Raw genomic sequence first — 19953 nt, forward strand, 5'->3', positions numbered from 1 at the left:
GACGCTGTTAGGCGTAGAATCATAGAGCTGGGAGAAACCCTTGAAATCACCTCCTAGGTGATTTCACCTGACTAGGGCACTAACTCCAGAAGTCCCAGGTGCAGGCCCCAGCCACCTTCTGGAGGAATCTTCTCGCTGACGTCCGTTCTGCATGTCACTGTCCCTCCGGCATGAAATCCCCAAGCACTGAATTTCAGAGCACACTCCGTGTGAGAACCCGGAAGACGTTTAAATTGTGCACCGTGGAATTTATTTTGGGAGGGTCTGTGTCTAACTTCGTGATTTTTTTTTAACTTTTGGAGACCTTTTGAAGAATCTGATGTTGAAGGAGATGGTTTTCCTAAGCAGGAAAATGCATATGCTTATAAGCAGTCCACATTTATTTATGACTTAGGGTCCATGGATTCCCGAACTGCAGGTGAAAAACCCCGGCTTGATGACAGTGATTTTAGTAAAAAGCGTTTTTTGGTTGCAATGATTTTTTAATAACTGGGATTGGTTTACATTATATTACATTTCATTATATAATTATATTTATATTATATTATATTTTATATTATATTATATTATATTATATTGTATTGTATTTCAGGGGAATCATAGACTTATTTAACTCTCATGTAATTACAGAATTCTTCGCACCAGGAAAGCTATTGCTTGCTAGGTGTGCGAAATAAAGCAGGAGGAAAGTGCAAGGCGGGTGGGGGCCGGCGTCTTCGTTTAGTGAGGTGACTGTGACCTTGGTTTCTGTGTTGCTGAAGGGTGGCCGGGGTGCTTCGGGAGTGTGTTTTCAAAGGAAGGCCATCCAGGGAGCGGCGTGGCGGGCCGTGAGCCCCCTGGACCCCTTCCGCCCGAGTGGAGCCTGCAGGAGCCCTGCGGCCGCTAAGTCCTGCAGAGCGCTGTGGCCTGTGGGGAAGGGTCTGTCGATGTCCTGATTTAGAGGCGAAGGGGCTCGGGGGGGGGGGGTCACACAGCTCGTCAGCAGGGGGTAGGACCTCCAGGGCTCCCCACTATCCCTGCTGTGCCCCCTCACTGTAGATTTCCACGCAGTGTCAGTTGTGCTAACATTAGTAATCCTAAAGTATCGTCGAAAACCTTGAACTCTGCAGGCAGGTGCAGCAGGCTGAGAAGAGGCTTAGTCCTGGCGCAGTAGGACGGGAGTGGTCAGGGGCAGGAGGTGATGGTGTTGGAGCTCTTGTCAATGAGGCAGTTTATTGGTGACTTTAAAGTCAACCCTGGGGTGAGGGTGGCGCCCTTTACATTTTGTAAAAGCGAAAGTCCTGTCATTTCCCTCTCGTGCGGGAAATCAAGCGCACGGCAGCAATTTCTACTTATTATAAATTTATGTTATGTGGCAGAATCTTTGTATGCTTAAATATTTAATATTTAAATATTTAGATAAATAAATATTAAATATTTAGATCATAATTATAGGAGGACCAGTTTATATCTGTGTTCACATTCACTTTTTGTTTCCAAATAGAATTCCATACTTGTTAAGATACTGGTTTAATACTTAAACTTTTTATCTTGATCAATGCATAGTATAAACATTGCTCTTTGTTAAAAAAATGAAAAGAGGAGTTTATATATAAGGTAGAAGTACCATCCTCTTAAAAACAAATCTTCATTTTTCCTTTCTGGAAGGACTTTCCTTATTGGACTAAATAAAATTATTAGTTTCTTAGAAGGTTGATTAAATAGTGTTATTAATAGTAACTTCCTTACTGAGTCTCAGTATCATCGTGATTTTTATGTGGAGCGCGTGAACCTCAGTCTAAAGTTCTTAATCTCCACCCTGTTGTCTGCCTGGCCCGGTGGTTTTCAAAAGCACGTATTTGGAGCTGTGCATGGGTCGTGGGGTAAAATCTGATGAAGGCGTCTGCGCTGGAGCTGAGCTCGGTGCAGCCCGTGTCCTCCCTCTGCTGAATTTTGTGCGCCTTTCTTTCCCTGGTCTCAACCTGCAGAGCTAAGGCCGTACCTTCGAGGCGTAATGAGGCTTGCTTAGTAAGCATCGTGGCTGTTGTGCTCCCCGGTGCCATCTGTTTGCTGGAGCCATTTGGCTCTTGGAGGTCCATTCTTTCTTGGTTTTGTTTTCCACCTGCTCCTGCCTGAATTGGGTTGTGGTTTCCCTCCTTTCTAGAGTTTTGCATCTCGAAGCTTCCAGAAGCAGCCTCACGCCCTGCTGACCTGCTCACCCAGGTGGCGAGCCCCAGCCTGGCCTTAGAGTGAGGTCAGCCCTGGCCTGCGCCGTCCGCCCCTCCGGGACCGGATGCCCACAGCAAGCCGTCCCATGGAGGAAACCAAGGCACTGAGAGGCTGAGGGGCTGGGCCGGTCAGTGGCCAGACTTGACTTGCTCCGTGAGAAGCGTGGCACCCTGGGTTTCCACCTGCCCTTGGCCATCTGACCGTCCCTCTCGGGTCCTCTTCCAGCTTTCGTTGGACTTTCTCAGGTGTGGACCCAGAATGCAGCTGGGGCGCCTGGCGTTAGGAGTGGGTGTGGGCTACACTTTGCCCCAGCACCCCATGACCGTAGTGAGTTTCTTGGACGTGGGGCTGCAGACAGCGATGGGTCCGTCTGCGGGGCAGCGTTTTCAGTGACTCTCAGCCCTCGTTGCAGATGTGTGGCTGATTGCTTCGGCCCGGCGTGCTTTAATGGCAGTTTCAATTTTCCCAGCCTTTCTGGCGAGGCATCTCATCTGGCACTTTCTGCCCTCCCACCCGTCTCTCCTCCCATTTGGCACCCCCCTCGGCGAGGGCTGGGGTCACCAGCAGAGCTGCAGACTTGGCTGTTGGGTACCCTTGCTGGACAATTTATAAGAACGTTACGCAGGATTGGGCTAGAGATCATTCCTGGAGGACTCACTGCTTAGGATTCTGTGGAGACAGGAAGGTCTGCTTTTCAGGTCAAGGGCCTCTGCTTTGGGGATCAGCCGGAGGTATTTTCCCATTTCTTGGTCTCACGGCTTGCTCTCCTCCCACCATGGGGGTTCCCACTGCAGAACTGGGGGCCAAGTCCTACAAACGCATCTTCCTCTGCGCAGCCCCTTTTATTGTTGTGTTCACTACATGTATTAGCCCAAGGGATGCTGATGCAAACTACCAGAACTCTGTGGGCTTTCAGAAAGAGTATTTATTTGGGGTAGGAGCTTAGTTAACAGGGCCATAAAGCATCAGTTGCTTCCCTCACCAAAGTCTCCTGCCACGTGTTGGAGCAAGACGGCTGCCGACGTCTGCGAGGGTTCAGGCTTCCTCTCCCTCTTCAGGCTCTGTGGTGCCTGCTTCTTTCCGTCTCAGCTGTAGGCTGGCATCAGGCTCATCTCTTTTCCTGGCTCATCTCTTTCTGGGCAGAGCTGCTCTGTTCTCTCAACAAGGCAACCTGTGGACTATCAGGTGAAGGCTTGGCTCTCTCCCTGGGGCTCCAGTGTCAAAAACTAAGCTTTCTCCTCTGCCATGTCGTTTTCTGTGTGAGTGCCTGTATTAGTCAGTCAAAGGGGTGCTGGTGCAAAATGCCACTCATTTGTTGGCTTTTATGAAGGTATTTATTTGGGGTAGGAGCTTACAGATACTAGGCCATAAAGTATAAGCTACTTCTCTCACCAAAGTCTGTTTCCACGTGTTGCAGCAAGATGGCTGCCGACGTCTGCAGGGCTCAGGCTTCCTGGGCTCCTCTGGGCTCCGCTCCTCTGTTTTCTCCACAAGGCCAGCTGTAGACTCTCAGGTGACTGGCTCTGTCTCTCTCCCTGGGACTTGAGTCTCTCCGGGCTCAGCTGCTCTGCTCCTCTGTGTGCTTACTTCCCAGGCTCTACCTCAAAACTCCAACTAACTCTTCTGCCATGTTGCTTTCCCTGCGAGTCCCCACTCGCCAAGGGGGTGGGGACTCAACGTCCTACAGACTTGGCCCAAGCAAAGCTCTAATATAATTTAATCATGCCCAGAGACCAGTTTACAAGCATAACCCAATATTTCTTTATGGAACTCATCAATAATATCAAACTACTACATTGTCCACCCACCAAGGGGACGGGGACTCAACAGCATACTGATATGGCCGAATCAAAGCCCAAATTGTAATCAAGTAAAAGGGACACCTCTGAATTTAATGCAATCAATGCAAGCCCAGAGGAAGAGACCATAATCTATATTTCTTTTTAGATTTCATCAATAATATCAAACTGTCACACCACATAAAGCTTTTTAGCTCCAGAGTCTCTCTTGATATTTAGTCCTTTTTGTCAAATATCTAGTAAGTGCCTTGAATAAATTAAATCTGACTACATTGAGCTGCCTAAATTAGGACCTAGCAGCCTGTGGTCGGGTCGTCGTGCCGTCGCGTTCTGGGAGGCCCACCGATGAGCAGTGAGGGCCTTGCTGGGAGCAAGCCTGGCCACTCCGCACGGAGCCTCTGACTCATTGTTGTGCCTCGGACCTTTTTAGGGTGTTCATTTGCACAGCAGCAAAACAGACATTTTCCAGGCAAGTGAATATTGTTGTGGGTAATAAATCCTCCCGTTGCTGAAAACATGTGATTCTGCACTTTCCCTGCAGAGCAGGCCCCGAGCGTGTCTGGAAACCCGGGGATGGGCGGCCTTGGCTCTGACGGCCTCGGTCTGCACGCAGTGGGGCTGCAGCCTCCTCCCCACCGTGCGGCATGGAGCCAGCGCGGTGTTTGTGAAAAGACTTGCTGTGTGTTCTGGGTGAAGAGGAAGGCTTGTAGAAGGAGAGAGCCTCACACGGTCCCGTTCCCGTCACGGTGGAGCGAATCATGTCCCCCCTGGAACTCACGTCCGCCGGAAACTCAAAACCTGACCTTTTTGGAAATAGGGTCTCTGCAGAGAGACCCTGTCAGGGTGAGGACTGCGGGGCAGTCTTCGGATGTGGGGCGGCTGAAACCTGACGACCAGCCCCGACGAGAGGCTGAGAGACACAGGCACATGGGACGACGTGAGGAAGATGCAAGCCAAAGAGCCGGGGGCCTCGACGGCAGGAGGGGGAGGGCCCTCCCTAGGGCTGGGGGCCGGGGTGCGGACCTGCCGTCACCTTGAGTTTGACCTCTGGCCGCCAGAGCTGTGAGACGATGGATTTCTGTTGTTTTACGCCTCCTGGTTAGTACTTGGTTCCAGAAGCTGCCGCAAGCTGACACGTCTGTCTTTCATTTCAGCCACGAGCTCCGCTCAGACTCAGTTGCAGCAACGAGGCCGGGGGAGGCGCGCCCGCTCACTTTAACCTCTGTTTGCAGTCGGAATGTGTGGGATTAGCGGAAAAGGTCGCTGCAGAAAGCAAATATTTGGGCCTCTTAACACTCATGAAGTCATCCGCGTTGCCCCTTGGCGCAGTCTGAGGATAAGCGGGGCCGCGTGCTGGGGGAGCGCCGTGGCGGTGGCGGCGGGAGGAGCTGTGGCCCCGGCACACCAGGACACGCTGGCGATGTCCGCGGCGCGGCGTGGGACCGCCTCCCGCCGTGTCGCCCGCCTCCCGTCCTCCCGGGCTCGTTCGTGTCGGGGCTTCGTGCCCACCTCATCGCCGGGCGTCCCCGAGGGGCTCCCTTCACCCCGGGGCCCCTGGCCGAGAAGCCTTGCCCCGCGGAGTGGCCGTGGCTGCCCTGGACGGCGCTGCCTCGGGGTCTCCGGCAGTGACCCCCGTGCGGCCTGCTGAGCACGGGCAGCGTCGGCGCGGGGACAGCGGGCTAGCGCGTCCTCTTCACCAGCTGAGGCCGCGTCCTTCCAGGGCGGTCCCCCGGCCCGGGAAGGCCACTGACCTGAGGCGTCCCAGGAGTTCTATGCAGAGCACTTTCTTGTTGTTACTCGTATTGTAAAATTCATTAAAAATCACACACACAGATTTTAATAAAGACCAGAGAAAGACATGGAGACCCCCTTAAGCCTGAACTCTTCGCCTCTCCCCGGCAGACTGCCGCGTCAGGGCTCGTTGGGGGCGCGGCGTCAGCTCGCACCGCCGCGGCAGAGCGGGCGCTGACGGGGAAGATGGTGGCGAGAGATAAAAATAACGAGCCCAGCTTAAGCCTAATGATAGGTTATTTTCTCTCACACTTAATTATATAACGGAGGTACTTTTTTTCCTCCTGTGATCAAAATAGCCTACTATTTATCATACTGCCATTAACAGTTTAATTACTAGTGACTGAGGAGGGTGGTTCACAGAAACCTAAAATTACAGCTAATCTCTGAGAAGAGAAAAGAGAGTGTAGCTGCAGATAAGATAAATACGCTCTAGTGTTCGTTTCATCAACACGGCAAATGTTGAGCGCGGCGGGCATCTGGCGCCCGAGAGCAGTGAGTGGTGGTCCTTTAAATAACCTTAGGGGCGCGCTTCTCCGTTACACCGCAGGTCAGCGCGCGCCTCTCGGGCGGTGTCGGCCGTGACCCCGGGGCTGTCGAGGCCTCCGAGAGCCCAGCTGTTGAGGCCGCCAGCCTTCACCCTCCGCTCATGATTAAGGAGACCTTGTAATTTATCATCTGAACTGGGTGGCTTTTGTTTCTGAGCCTGAGTGTTTGCAGTCGTGGGTGGGTCGACTCGACTTCAGGACAGCGGCTCCCTTCACCTTTGCAGCAGCCCTCGGTCAGCCTCCCTGGTTTGCAGGTGTGCGGCTGAGTTGCATGTCGGTCCTTGCTGTGTTTCCTGACATCTGTGGGGCTCCCATCTGGGTGCTGCCCCCAGAGGAGCTCTTCTGCGTCTCCGCATTGCCTGGAGGAAGGAGTGGCTGTTGGCTGGTGGGCCTGGGAGAGGAAAGGGGCGTGCTCGGCCAGGCCCTCTGGGCTTCCTCTGCTGGTCCCCTGCCCGCTGCAAGGGGCCACCTGGTGTGCCCTCCTTGTGCCGAGCTTCTTGGCACGTTCCACTCTTGTTGGAGAGGTCGAGGCCCATAAGCCGTGTACAGATGATTTCAGGGGAATTAACTAACTGGTAGTGGGAGCCCATCGTGCTACCCCAGGCCAGCCATCCCTCACCCTGGCAGGTCAAGGTCACGATGCTGATGCTGACCTCCCATTGTGGGATCCCCGCCCTCCTCACCCCGTCGTCCCGAGGGCTCCTTGCCCTCTGTCTTGAGGTAGGTGGCAGGCAGTATTTCGGTTTGACGTGATGACCCGTGGCTTAAAGTGGTGCTAAACCAGGATGCTTGTGCAAGAGAAATGGAGCACGCTTCATAATCGCGCTGGGCATCTGGCAAGCCAGGATCTGCACTCGCAGATGCTGCTGTGCCAGTGGCTCAGTCCACTGTGACAAAGGTGATTGCAGCTTGCCAGGAGCACAGGCTCTCCCCCTCTGCCTCATCACTTGCGCCTCTGGGATGAAGAGGAATTGATCTGATTCAGCTCGTTTTGAGGATCATTCCACATCTGAGTATATACTTCAGAAAATGGACTTTATCGATTTATTTTTTTGGTTCCAAAAAGGCACATTAAACAGGCTTTTCTTCTTTCTCTTCTCATGTCATTTATTCTCTCTTTTAGATCTGTTATAAAGAAGAGTATAAAAAGTCTAAAGACAAGTGTACTTTTATAACAGACACTCCTATGCTAACCCACGTGAAAAACATCGGTGCTTTCATTTCTGAGGTAAGGTGTCAAAACTTGCTAAAAGTTGAATTTTCTTTCACTATTAATGCAGATAAAAGTTTGTGTGTTAAAGTTGGAGAATCATATTTTCCAAAGCACCACTGAATATTGATAATATTTATATAACTTTTCATTTGAAGAGCATTTTAGAATTTTTATATTGAATGGCAAGCTAAACTACATGAGCCTGCATAATTGAAAATTTATAGTTGCAATTAATTTGTAAACCATAATTCATTATTTTGCAGAATGCTGAATCTTTATGTTAAAGTAAGCCAAGACTTTTCATTTGCTAAGTAGTTAATATATAGTTGAGGCCAAGTGTAACTGATTTTTTTTTAGAACTACTTAAATGCTTTGGAATCTGGATCATTTTAGTGACACCTTTCACTGGTGATCAGAATCATCATCACACAGGGCACAGAGAGTCAGGAGCAGATAAAATATTTCAGATATCTGCATTTAGCTCAATGATATCTATATTTAGCTCCCTGGTGTTACAGCTTTGCTATGAAGATTGTGTACCGACTATTAATTTTTATTTCCCACTGTGCTTTATTAAAAAAATAAACTGGATTTACTTAGCAGTTCTTTTCAGCCCTCATAACACCAATCATGGTTTTCTTAAAAAAACAAAAACAAGATTTAGATTTAGTTCCTCTTTTTGGACAGCATATCCTTTAATTTCCTTGTGCTTAATTTGCAGTTGGCATTCCATATATTTAAAAAGCAGTTTCCTATGTTTCACCTAAGTTTGGAGCCCTTTATTTCTTAAAAAAAAAAAAAATCAAAACAAAAACAGATTTGGTCCTATCTAGGTTAGAGTACCCCACAGAAGGGCTAATAAAAGTCCACACAGGTGTCATGGTAGGATGAAAACATTTTTTAGATCCTCTGTAAGTTATTTTTCTCATCGCTGTCTCCATTCCTTTCAACGAGCAACTTGCTTGAACTATCTCACAATTGCACAAGAACGCGGCTCGTTTGGCTTAGGAAATGCGTGAAGAGGCCGAGTGTGGAAGAGGCCCTGCGTTAGCCCAGCCACCCCAGGGTCGCCTCGCTTTGCAGGGAGGGCCTGCTGGACCTGGGGTCTCCCCCGCTCCTTTAGACGCCCGCCCTCTCCTTCCCTATTTAAAGTGATTTGCCGCGTTCGCTGTCCATCAGAATTCCCAGGGGGCTTCTAAAGAGCACAGATGGCCGGCCCATGCCCTGGAGCACCCGCTTCAGCTGGTCGAGGTGGGCCGAGGCCTCCGTGTGGTTAAAAACCCCCCAGGGGTGTGGCCTGCAGCCACGGTTACGATGACCACAGCTCTCGGCGTGGCAGGTGATGGGCCAGGGAGGGCCTTGCCTGACCGTGGCAAGTGCTCGTGATGCTGACTTCCTAGCCACGGAGCCACTGCTCTTCTTTGCACAATGCCAAGGAACTCATATGTGAAGTAAAACTAACTCATTTTACTGTAAATGTGTTGGTGTATTTTATTATATATGCCTATAACTGACTCCAACTTTTCTTAAATATATTCAAGATTTACTCCTGAAAAGGGATATTTTTGTTCCATCAGTGGAAAGCAGCACCAAAATAGTTAATTTTAGAAGTTCCAGACTCCGAAATGAACTATCGAATATCATTTTGAAAACGAGTAAAACTTGACCAGCCGATTCCATAAACTGTGGTGTCTGGGAAATACTTTTTAATCCGTTTAACTGCTTTGGACTGGGGCAGCACTGGGATAGCACAGAGTGAGAGCTGCCCTGGGGACGCTGTGCCACCGGCAGGTCACCGGGCTCTCCCAGTGGTCAGCGCTGTGGGATTTGCTGCGGCGCAGAGCCCCAAGGCTGCTGCGCGGCGAAGCCGCCATCTGGGTGTAGACCCCCGGGGAGCGAGAAGCGGGGTGGGGGAGGGGGCCTGGGGCGGCCGTGTAAGTGACTGACCCCCAGCCTTCCAGAGCCGCACTGGGAAAGGAGGTCGCGACCTTGGGATTGCTGCTGCTGATAGGAACACACCTGGAGGAAAGTCGATGAGTTTTCTTTTACGAAGGACCCAAATCCAAAGACCGTTTTGGGGCCACAAGCCCTTCACGGGGTTCCCGTGCGGGACGCCAGCCCCCGAGTCTTGCCCCTTGTGGGGGAAACAGCAGGGACTTGTGTGGAGTGTGAAGAAACTCGCTTCCGTGGGCGGCGGCTACGGCGTTATCTCGATCCTTGGTTGATCCCTCTTCCCCCGGATCACGAGGCCGAGGCCGAGAGGAGGCCCCTTGAACCTGCTCGCGCCTTCGAGCAGCCGGGGCTGGAGGTGGGGGCACGGCGGCGAGGGCGACTTTAATAAAGACCCTGCGCACTCGGCGTCGGCTCTGGGCGCAGGGTCCTGACAACGGGTCGTCTCTGGACAACGCATGCGGCGCCTGGTTCTAGATTGTTCCTTCGCGGATCAGACAGACGAGACGCGGTGCCGCAGGTGGATGCACCCTTGAACTGCACATGGCCGTGTGGACGCCGCGCCTGCCTGTCTCATTTAGGGCTCTGTCCACAGTGCCCTGGTCTACAGAGCGCAGCGGAGCAGCTCGGCAGGCCCAGTGTCTAAGCAGCCTTCACGGTTTTAAGTTGTTCCTGTTTCTGAAGAAAGGTGCTTTTTAGTCTCTTTATTTTTCCCCTTTTCCCTGTTTCTCCTCAGGCAAAATACAAAGGCAGCGTCAGGGCACACCTCTCCAACTCGCTGTATAAGCGGATGCCGGCCACCATCGACAGCGTCTTCACCCGAGAAGTCACGCGGCTTCAGAGCGAGGTGCGTTTCCCTGAATGACGTGTGATTGTGTAGCTCCAGTAGGCGACCCAGGGTACATTTTTCAGAATGACCCCAGAATCGTTGGAGTGTAAGATCCTGAAGGGAAGCTGGGAGCGGCCGGTGCGCGCTGCCCAGAGCCACGGAGGCATCATGTGGAGGGAGGCCCACGGCCATGTGGAGGGGATGCCCACGGCCACGTAGAGGGAGCCCACGGCCATGCTGGCCACGTGGTGCCGCGTCCACATCGGGGCTGCTCATGGGCCACGTTTTCACCTCACGTCACGGTTTTCCATGGAGCACGTTCTCGTGGCAATCATTAAAGTGTGTCCTGAAGAGCAGGACAGTTCAGGGGTCGCTCAGTGTCACCTATGGCGTAGACGGTCCAGCGTGGCGCCTGGGGGCTGAGTTCTTCAGATGGACAAGTGGGTGGCACTTTCCTTTCCCAAGGATTGTTCTCAGGCCAAAATGCCTCAGACCACCGCAGGCGCCTCCACACGGACGGGGGCTGCTGGGGAGACCCCGTGCCGCCCCGCGCGCCCCTGGGCGCCGGTAGGGCCGGGGCTCCTGTCCCCCGGGGGCGCCACGAGACTTCCTGGCCAGGTCCCGCAGGCTTCTTGAGACAGTTTCAAAAGAGAATAGTTCACCTTTTTTTAACCCCTGCCCGTCTTATTGTTTTGTTTCCTTCACCGCACAGTCTAAGCGTGTGTTACTTTATTTTTCTGTTCCTTGCCTCCCTGCGCTACATGAGGAGGTCACGTGGCCCTAACTCCGACACTGCCAGGGAGCTCCGCCTCGTTCTCCCCTTTCCAGGGCGGCGCCCACCCGTGCTTCGTGCTGGCACCAAGGGCAGCGCTCAGGACATGCGTGTCGAGTGGGCTGGTTGGATTTGTGAGCTTCCTTTCCAAGGAGATGTGCCTTTTGGGCTTTCTGTGCTCTTGATGCTATTTTTTTTTTTCAGGTTAAGTAATAATAGCACACACCTGGAAAGCTTGCAGGGTGCCAGGCTCGCTTCTGGGGGGTGCGTGCACATTTACGCTGTTTAATCCTCACAGCAGCCTCGTGTCAGCGAGCGGGAAGCTGAAGCCGAGAGCTTAGGCAGCTTTCCCAGGGCACACGGCCTGGCTCCCAAGCCTGGCTCTCCCCCATACGCTGTGCCTCCTCCCTCCCGCCTCCCCTACTCTGCTTTTCCGTATTAGACAAGGTCACTTCCTTCTCCAGGATCTTTTTACTTTTTAGTGGAGGATACCTAGTTAATTTTAAGATAGTCAGAAAATAGATTACTCAGGAAAAATCCTGATAGGTTTCCTTTGCAGAATATCTTTAAGTACTTATCTTTTACAATTGCAGTGTCCACTCTGTACCCAACTTGGCAGTGGCTAATCTCAGCTGGGCAACATGAGGCTAAAAATACCAGATGCCAGGGTTCTGCACAGCCAGCTGTGACTAAATGCCTCTTATTTGTCCTCTGTCATCTGGTCACCCAACCGCTAGCCAATTTTGTGGATCCCTTTAAAAAGCAAATAATTACAACACAACCCTGGGTATGTGACAAGCTACAATTTTGCAAAAAGAAAGAAGAGAGACACTTACTTTTTTTATACATTTTATACTTAGGTAACATTTTTGAATATTTATATCCTCATTGTTTTGGAAGCGCACAACTTTTCTCACCTTTTTAAATAGCAAAATCAGAACTATAGCATATACAGTGTGTGCACCATAGAACTTAATGTGAAAAATAATGTCATACATTTTGCACTCCATCTTTTTTTTTTAAGCCCACACAAGAAACTGCTTGTATTATTAACATGTATTTATCATGTAGTAGAGTGTGTGAAGTTGCTTACATTGTTAATGTGATGTAGTAGAATATGTGAAATTGCTTACATTGTTTGCATGTTATCATGCGGTAGGATATGCACAGCTGGGAAGGATTAATGCATTCTGAATTAACAGGGCCGGCCTCTTTTAATTAGTCATTGAACCTGTTATAAGGAAAAACCTAGACTTGAAGTATCTATTTCAAAGATTTACATGATTTTGGTAGCATTTCTTCAGATTTCCCTACATCAGTGTTATTGTTGCTAAAATTGTAGCTGTTGGAAATTTCCCTGCAGAGAGGCAGAAAGGTGGCAGAGCTCTTCGATGGTGTCTGTGGTAAATAAACCACTCACCTTATACTATATCCACAGTGTCAGGCTTGTGGTAACCTAAGTGAGAACATGAGACAGACTCTGAAATTTGACCCAAATTCTAAGGAAAAGTCTCCTAAAACTTCTGAAGTTGAAAGAAAAATTTTCTTGAAATCAAATTTGTGAACATTCTAATGCTTTCAAATTAAAACAGGAGTGGGAAGATGACGTTAGCTGAATTAATACTTCCTTGTAGGAAATGACTAAGAAGAGAGAGGTTTTTAGAAAAAAAGCGATGTGGTATTTTTGGAAGGTTATTTTATGAAACAGCCCCCCTTTAAAAATTTTGTCAACAAAGATGCCAAAGAAAGCTTCTGGAAATGGCGTGGAGAGTGCTGCGGGGCCACGCGTCCTTCCCCGTGGGCTAGCCAGCTGCCAGGCGAGCGCGGAGCTACCCGGGCGTGGGAACCCAGAGGCTTTCTGAGAGTTGATGGTTTTGTCAACTCTCAGAAAAGTTCTGTTTCAGGAGCTTCAGAGGTGTTAAAAGTATGTTTACCAACAAAGCACAGAAAAACTATAAAATTTATCGTAAGTTACAAATATATGTATGTCTTATGTAAGTGTATATAAGATATGAAAATATGCTGGAAGATTACAGATGTAAGATAAACATATACATGATTTACCTAAATATACTAACATGCCCAGTGTATCAGGTGACTTGCTCTTAGGCATCTGGCACCGCAGCCATCTTGGTGCTCAGAGGCAAGAGGAAAGAGTCAACATCTGGGGACTGTGACCCGCTAGTGACAACACCTAGGACAGCAAAGTTTCAGAAAATCTATTAGCTTGATATAACTTTCCATCAGCTATGTTAAGAAAATTAATGTGGTAAAGTTCAAGTGCCTCCAATTTGATGTTACCTTAATTCTAAAGTGGTGCTCAGTAGCATCTGTAAATGAAATGATGATCTGAGCACTGCAAGTAGAAAATTGCATAGCCTTTTTAAGAAAGAATGCTTTTTAACACTGTGCTTGGACTCACCATTCCTTTGATAACCTACCAACCATCAGCTGCCTTGGTTATGGTTGTAAAGTCACAAGTCTGATCATCTGTCTAACATACAAAATGAAAGGGATCCAGCAAGAATGAGACAGGCATATGCTAGTCCTTTCTATTTAAAAAAAAAGAAACACATCTCATACAGGTTTTTCTTGACTGTATACACTTAGACCACCCATCGAACTACTGCCCTCCCCACCAAACAATAATATAGGTCGTCCTAGGCCTGAGATAATGGACTTTGTCAGACTCAGTGGAGGTTCTTAATGGGTTTTCTGTTTAACATAATTAATTGGTTAAAATTTAAAGATATGTTCATCAGATTTAGGTGTTCTGATGGATTAAATTGATGGGCAGACTCTAATGAGATGAATTATACCTGGAATAATGTGAGGTATTGTGTTGGAGTCCTGATAATCAAGCAGAGACACAAGGACTGGACGTGGGAGGATGACTGGGCAAGACTGAAAAAGACTGAAAGGGGTAGTTGATGGAAATGTCAACACAGCCATCAAGAGAGAAATCTTGTCATCTGTATTAGCCAAAGGGGTTCTGATGCAAAGTACCGGAACTCTGCTGGCTTTTATAAAGGGTATTTATTTGGGGTAGAAGCTTACAGTTACAATTCCCTGAAGAGTCCAACTCAGGGTACCACAGGAGGTACTTTCTCACCTAAAGTCATTGGACACGTGTTGGAGCAAGATGGCGGGTGATGTCTGCGAGGATTCAGCCTCCTCCTCCCTCTTAAGGAAAAGTCCCAGCTTCTTACTATCTCAGTGGAGGCTGGAGGGCTTGTGTCTCTCCCAGGGGCTCATTTCTTCCCAAGCTTGACTGCTCTGGTCTCTTCACAAGGTCATCTGTAGACCATCAAGCTCATCTCTCTTCCTAGGGCCTCTGCTGTGTCTAATGAGCCATCTCGCTTCCTCTCTGTGTTCTTCTGTGTATCTACTACCATGTGAGAGTCTGTTTTTTTCAGCCCACCAAGAGGCCTGGGACTCGATGCTGGGATTCTAATAATGTGGTTGAATCGAAGCCCTAATCTTAGCATAATTTAATCAAAGTTCTCTTGACTGAATCTAATACAATCAAAGGGTTTCACGCCCAGAGGAACAGACCAGTTTACAAACATAATCTTGCTTTTTGGAATTCATAAATAATCTCAAATTGCATAGCACCTTTGGGAGCATTAATGGCATTGAGCACGGGGGATAAATTAAACAGCCTTAAGTAGGGTTGGCCAGAGCATCTCCAAACATCATGGGCACTTGGTAAAGTGATGGGCATGCTGGGGTTTGTGCAGGGGGTGGCTTCTGGTGTCCCCACGGAGACTGGACAGCTGGAGGTCACTCACTGCCATGTTCTTACCCTGCAGGTTCTGTATGTGGTTGTACTTTTTTCTGTGTGGCCACACGGGTGTGGCTATGAAGATAAATTTGGGTTGGTGAAAGGAAGAACTTTCTATCTGAACTCAAAAACTTCAGAGGTGGTAATTGCCCAGGTTGAGTTCTCATTCAGGGGAGGTTTTTAATAATTACTAAGTGGGGAGCCACATGGGATTTAAGCACAGAGTTGTATTAGACGACTTTGAGAAAGATGCAGTGTAAAATAATAGTTTTTTAGGTATCACTTGAGTCTTTTAGTCGGGTTGGTGAGTGGCTACTTCTGTTTATAAAAGACTATGAGGAGTTTTAGTTCACAAGAATGTTTAATAAATTCATTCATCCCTTCATTCATTTACTAAACATTTGTTTTCCTCCTCTGTGCCTTTTGCTGTGGTCAGCACAGGATGTGAAAAGGTGTGGAAGGTACACACCTGGCTCTCAAGGGGTTCATATTGGTTAAAAAAAAGGCTTTCCTTAAGTTTAATTGTATTCTTTTTATTGGAAATTAGACAGTGGTTTTGTTCTTGGGGAGGGTTGGTTTAGTTTTTCTTTTTAAGTTGCCTTTGTTCTCTTGTGCCGAGTAATCTCAGTTTCCTTTTAACATCTTTTTCTCACTAAACTTTTTATTTTTTAAAATTAATTTAGCCTTTATCCATTAATTCATTTTTTCACTCATTCAGAAAGTATTTCTGGATGCTGATTTATGCTCGGCACTGCTCTGTGTTTTGAGGATTCGGTGACAGAGATGGGTATGATCTAGGAAGGGCTGATACAGTACATAAAACAAAGTCGTTACGAGTCGTGAGGACAGTAATTAGGATAATGGCATAGTCGAGGGCATAATTGGCTGCCGTGTTCTGGATCGCCATTGATTTCTGTTCTCTTGTCAAATCTGGTTGCATCTCCTTCTGAGCCGAGCTCCCCGCCCGCCTCTCCATGTCAGCGTGGCGCCAGCTGAACGTGTGGCACAGTTGGCAGTGGTTCGGCGCTCGATCCCCTGGCAGAGGACAGGACTTGACAGGGCAGAGCATTTTTGCCTGTGTGCTGTATTTTCCCCCAAAGATATGGGCATGCAGTGGTTTATACTATGTTACAGCCGTGTCTACATAAAATCAAAACAATCCTTTAAAAAAATGAGCAATTTACTTTAAAATATCCCATTATTCCCTCCCACTTTGCTAGTTGTTTCCCTAAGTTTTGAGCCTTGAACATTTAGGCTGATCATGTCCCGAAGGTGCTTGGAGAGCAGTGATTTCCCCAAACCATAGCTGATATTTATGCACTATGACTATGAGTGGGGAGTTCATCTTTTGGTCAAAGGGGTTTTCAAATAAAAGAGTTAGAATTAGGAGTCTCCCAGAAGCACTACGATTAAAGCATTTTATAGATATTGTCTTGTTATAGGGGCTCAGGCAAATTTAACCTTCAGCGTGGTATGAAATGTATACAGTCCTAGCAAAGCCCTGAAGTTTAACAGATACGAATTTAGGACATCTCTCAATGAAGCTCACACTGTTCTCTGGGCTCTTAAAGGTTGCCTACAGGCAGAAGCACTGTGCTGCCAAAGGCGTCTCGGATTATTCCCGCCTGAGGGAGCCCCCCGAAGTCAGACGGGCCATGGAAGTCGGCAGACACCAGAGCTGGGTAAGGAATTGTGCTCCTTGCGCTCATCGCGCCTTTCTGAATAATTGTCAGTCGCCCTGCCAGCTAGGCCGTAGGGATGGTGTGTTGAAAGTTAGATATTAGGGCAACTCCTGCTCAAAGAGGACTTTAAATTTTCCTTTGTTCCCCTCTGAGCTCTTCTGTCATCGGTCTGTTGAATGCCTTTTGGGCTTTGAAAATTTTGCTTTGAAGAAGACAGATGTGGGTCCTTTGAACCTTATTGGCATTTCCTAGCGCTTTTGAGTAGATGCTGAAACTCATGTGGTTTCCATTCTAGAGCCACAGAGAAACTGGAGGAAAAACGTCAGAAATCTGTGGCCCCAAGAAGCAGACTCCATCAAACTCTAGCTAGGTGGCACCCCGTGGCTTTTTTCTTTGGCAGTGCTCACGGGGAGCAAACTGCTGCACTTCAGACCCTCGGGGAACGAGCAGGGTAAGCTGACACCCCTCATCGGGGCTCGCCCAGGAGCAGGAGCGAGTAGGCGCCAGCCCTCCCTGCACCTGCTCCGTCGCCCCTGTGCCGGTGGCCTGCAAGGAAGACGACTTCCTGAAACTGTGGGAGAAGCTCGTCTCCTCCCAGGGAATTTACTGCCTCCAAAATAATCTGCAAGCTGTCTGTCAGGCTCCTCACAGGTTAGAATAAGTTAAGATACAGGTGCCCGTGCCAGTGGGGTCAGGGGAGTGCCTTTCTTTGGAAAGGACCTGGAGCGTCCTCGTCATCCAACACGGCATCTCCACCACCTGGTCCCTCCCTGGGCAGCGAGGTTGCGTGTCCCCGCGCCCCCTGCTGCAAGGACCTCGGCCTCAGGGCCGCCTGGAAGGTTGGCAGCAGCTGTGTAGGAGGTCAGCATTTAAGCAGAAGCTCAGAGGGGGTTTCCGTTCTCACCTGGATGTGTAGCCACAACCAGTGGCCGCCCACGTTTCTAGACAGTTTAGGATTGATACGAGATAGGAGCTGCAAGCCCGGACCTCTGCCAAGGTCCCTTCAGGGGGATGCTCTACAAGAAAACAGCGTCATGGCAGTCGTATCATCATAACAGCAACAATGTCACCATCGCTGCAGCATACAATAGCACAGTGACCGTCATCGTCACTTCCTGCACCAGGAACCGTGCGAAGACTTTTTTCATTTCCCATTCCCATAAAACCCTGTCCTTGACCCTGTGCTGTAGAGGAGGACAGTGGGGCCAAGGAACCACAGACTCCCAAGTCTGCGCTTGCTGTGAGGCCTGTGCCCCTCTTAAAGGTCACTGCAGTTAGGCAAAATTTTACAAACGGGGAGCAAAAGAGGTCATGACCAGAGCCCAGACTGCGGGTTTCCGTGCGCTGCACCAAGGAATCTCGGCTTCGGGCTGCGCACCCCCCCCCCCACCCGCCGCTCCACCTTGGGGGACGCTGGAATTCGCGCCACGGGCTGGAAGGAGGAGGCGTGGTGGGCAGGGCTGGCGCGGGCTGAGGCGCCGTCCCCTCCGTGAGCTCGGACAGGCCTCTCCGTGCCGCAGGCCTGGGCTGCATGTTCCAGCTCTGCCCCCCTTGACAGGCCTTGGACTGCACGGTCGGGGGCGAGGCGCGCCAGGCCCTCTCCTCCTCTATTCAATGGTGTGTACTTCTGGGAGGAGGGGCGTTGGCTGACCCTCCTCCGCCAACGCTGCGCAGCGTTTGCATGTATGTAACACGATTGAGAAAGCGTTTAAGATGTTTTGCTAGATTTACAGCGAGCACGGTGCTGCTCTGCCTGGGGGCACGGCGGGCAATCTCTGGGGCCGTGCGCTGTTCCCGGCAAGGTAAAATTTAAACAGAGGCCTTCAAAGACACAAGAAAGGAAGTGTGTCTGGGGGTCGGGGGGGCGTCTAAGAGTCCATAGGAAGGGCCCTCGTGAAAATTCTGTCCAGTGACGCTCATTTGCCGAGGATTACGGAATCCCCATCATCGTGGGAAGTGTCACTTCACACGATGGCGATAAGTGACTGAATTTACCCTAAAGGAAACGCGAACAGCGTGTGACTCTGACTGCCTAGAAGAAGGGAAGTCAGCTCTTCGCGTACCTCCTTGCATTGGCACCAGATGCCAGCCGGCTTTCCGAGCCGTTAGGGAGCCACGAGCCCCGGCCGGGCACGATGTGTGATGCCGAGCCTTTCGCTTCTCCTCCTCTCTGGTCGGGCCTTTCCTGAGGGCAGCTGTCCGGGGGCCAGAGGCGAGGAGTTTTCCTTCAGAGCCCCTCTCCCTCCCACCCGCAGAGATGGGGAAGCCAGAGGGGATGGACAGATTCTTTGTGACTCCTGGATGAATTCTTACCTCTCAACAGCGACTTTGCAGGGGAGGAGCGCCGGGGGCAGGAGGGGTGCCAGGTGCGGGCCTCAGGACCTGCTGCTCCACTGGCACATGCCTTACGCCAGGCACAGAGCTGGAGCCAGCCAGGCTTCGGGCTCGCGGGCCTCTTCTGGATCGGATGGCATTGAGCAAGCTGCTCCAGATCTTAAATTGCAGTTTTCTCATCAAAAATGGAGACGAGGAGCCCACCTCCTGCGGCTCTCCTGATTTCTAAGTGAGGTGGCTTGTGTAGAGGGCTCTGCCCCCCAACTCTTAGGGTGCTTGGCGCTGCTCAGTGTTTAAAGGGGGATCTGGGGGCTTGGGATGACGTCATCGTCGAGCTGGGACAACTCTGAGAGGTTGGACTTACCAACGGGCCAAGGCAATGCCAGGGGCATGCTTAGAAGCCTCTTGAACCCACGCAGCTCCCTGCCTTGAGACTGATTGAAAAGCGATTGAAAACGGCCAGTCTAAGTCCTTTTGCATCCCTTGGGATGTGCACCTCCGCCAGACTTTTCTAACGTAATTAGGAAGCTGGAGGCATCCTATCCATTCCTTCCCCCTAAAGATGGGCTTGTGGTGACTGCCCCACTCACACCATTTGTTCTCATTCCTCTTATCAGAAACACCAAGTCCAGGAGTTCCCAGGTAAGTCAAACCAACTCTAAGCTGCCAGTCGTAAGTTTATAGGGAATGTGGCTGGTACAGCCTGGGGATGGAATCGAGGGGTGAGCTTTTCCAGAACACCATCTTGGCCATCGATCAGTGTGTGTTAGGAAGAAGTATCCAGCAGGGAAAACAGGAGACTTACAGGCCTTTTCAAAAGGGAAAAATGAGCTTTCTTAAAATTAATAAAGGCAGCGGACTTGGCCCAGTGGTTAGGGCGTCTGTCTACCACATGGGAGGTCCGCGGTTCAAAGCCCGGGCCTCCTTGACCCGTGTGGAGCTGGCCCATGTGCAGTGCTGATGCGCGCAAGGAGTGCCCTGCCACGCAGGGGTGTCCCCCGTGTAGGGGAGCCCCACGCGCAAGGAGTGCGCCCCGTAAGGAG

General features: G+C 50.1%; 1 protein-coding gene across 2 annotated transcripts in view; it reads left to right on the plus strand.

Moving 5' to 3' along the window:
- The window catches only part of NEBL (nebulette), a 157146-nt gene that overhangs the window by 45776 nt on the left and 91417 nt on the right, over positions 1-19953 (plus strand). For both annotated transcript variants that reach the window (XM_071215503.1, XM_012530942.3), the window contains 3 exons: positions 7470-7574; positions 10246-10356; positions 16466-16576. In XM_071215503.1, coding sequence (XP_071071604.1) covers positions 7470-7574; positions 10246-10356; positions 16466-16576 — 327 coding nt within the window. The remainder of the gene's footprint in view (positions 1-7469; positions 7575-10245; positions 10357-16465; positions 16577-19953) is intronic.

This window comes from Dasypus novemcinctus, chromosome 5 (genome assembly GCF_030445035.2).
Source record: "Dasypus novemcinctus isolate mDasNov1 chromosome 5, mDasNov1.1.hap2, whole genome shotgun sequence".
NCBI lineage: Eukaryota > Metazoa > Chordata > Mammalia > Cingulata > Dasypodidae > Dasypus > Dasypus novemcinctus.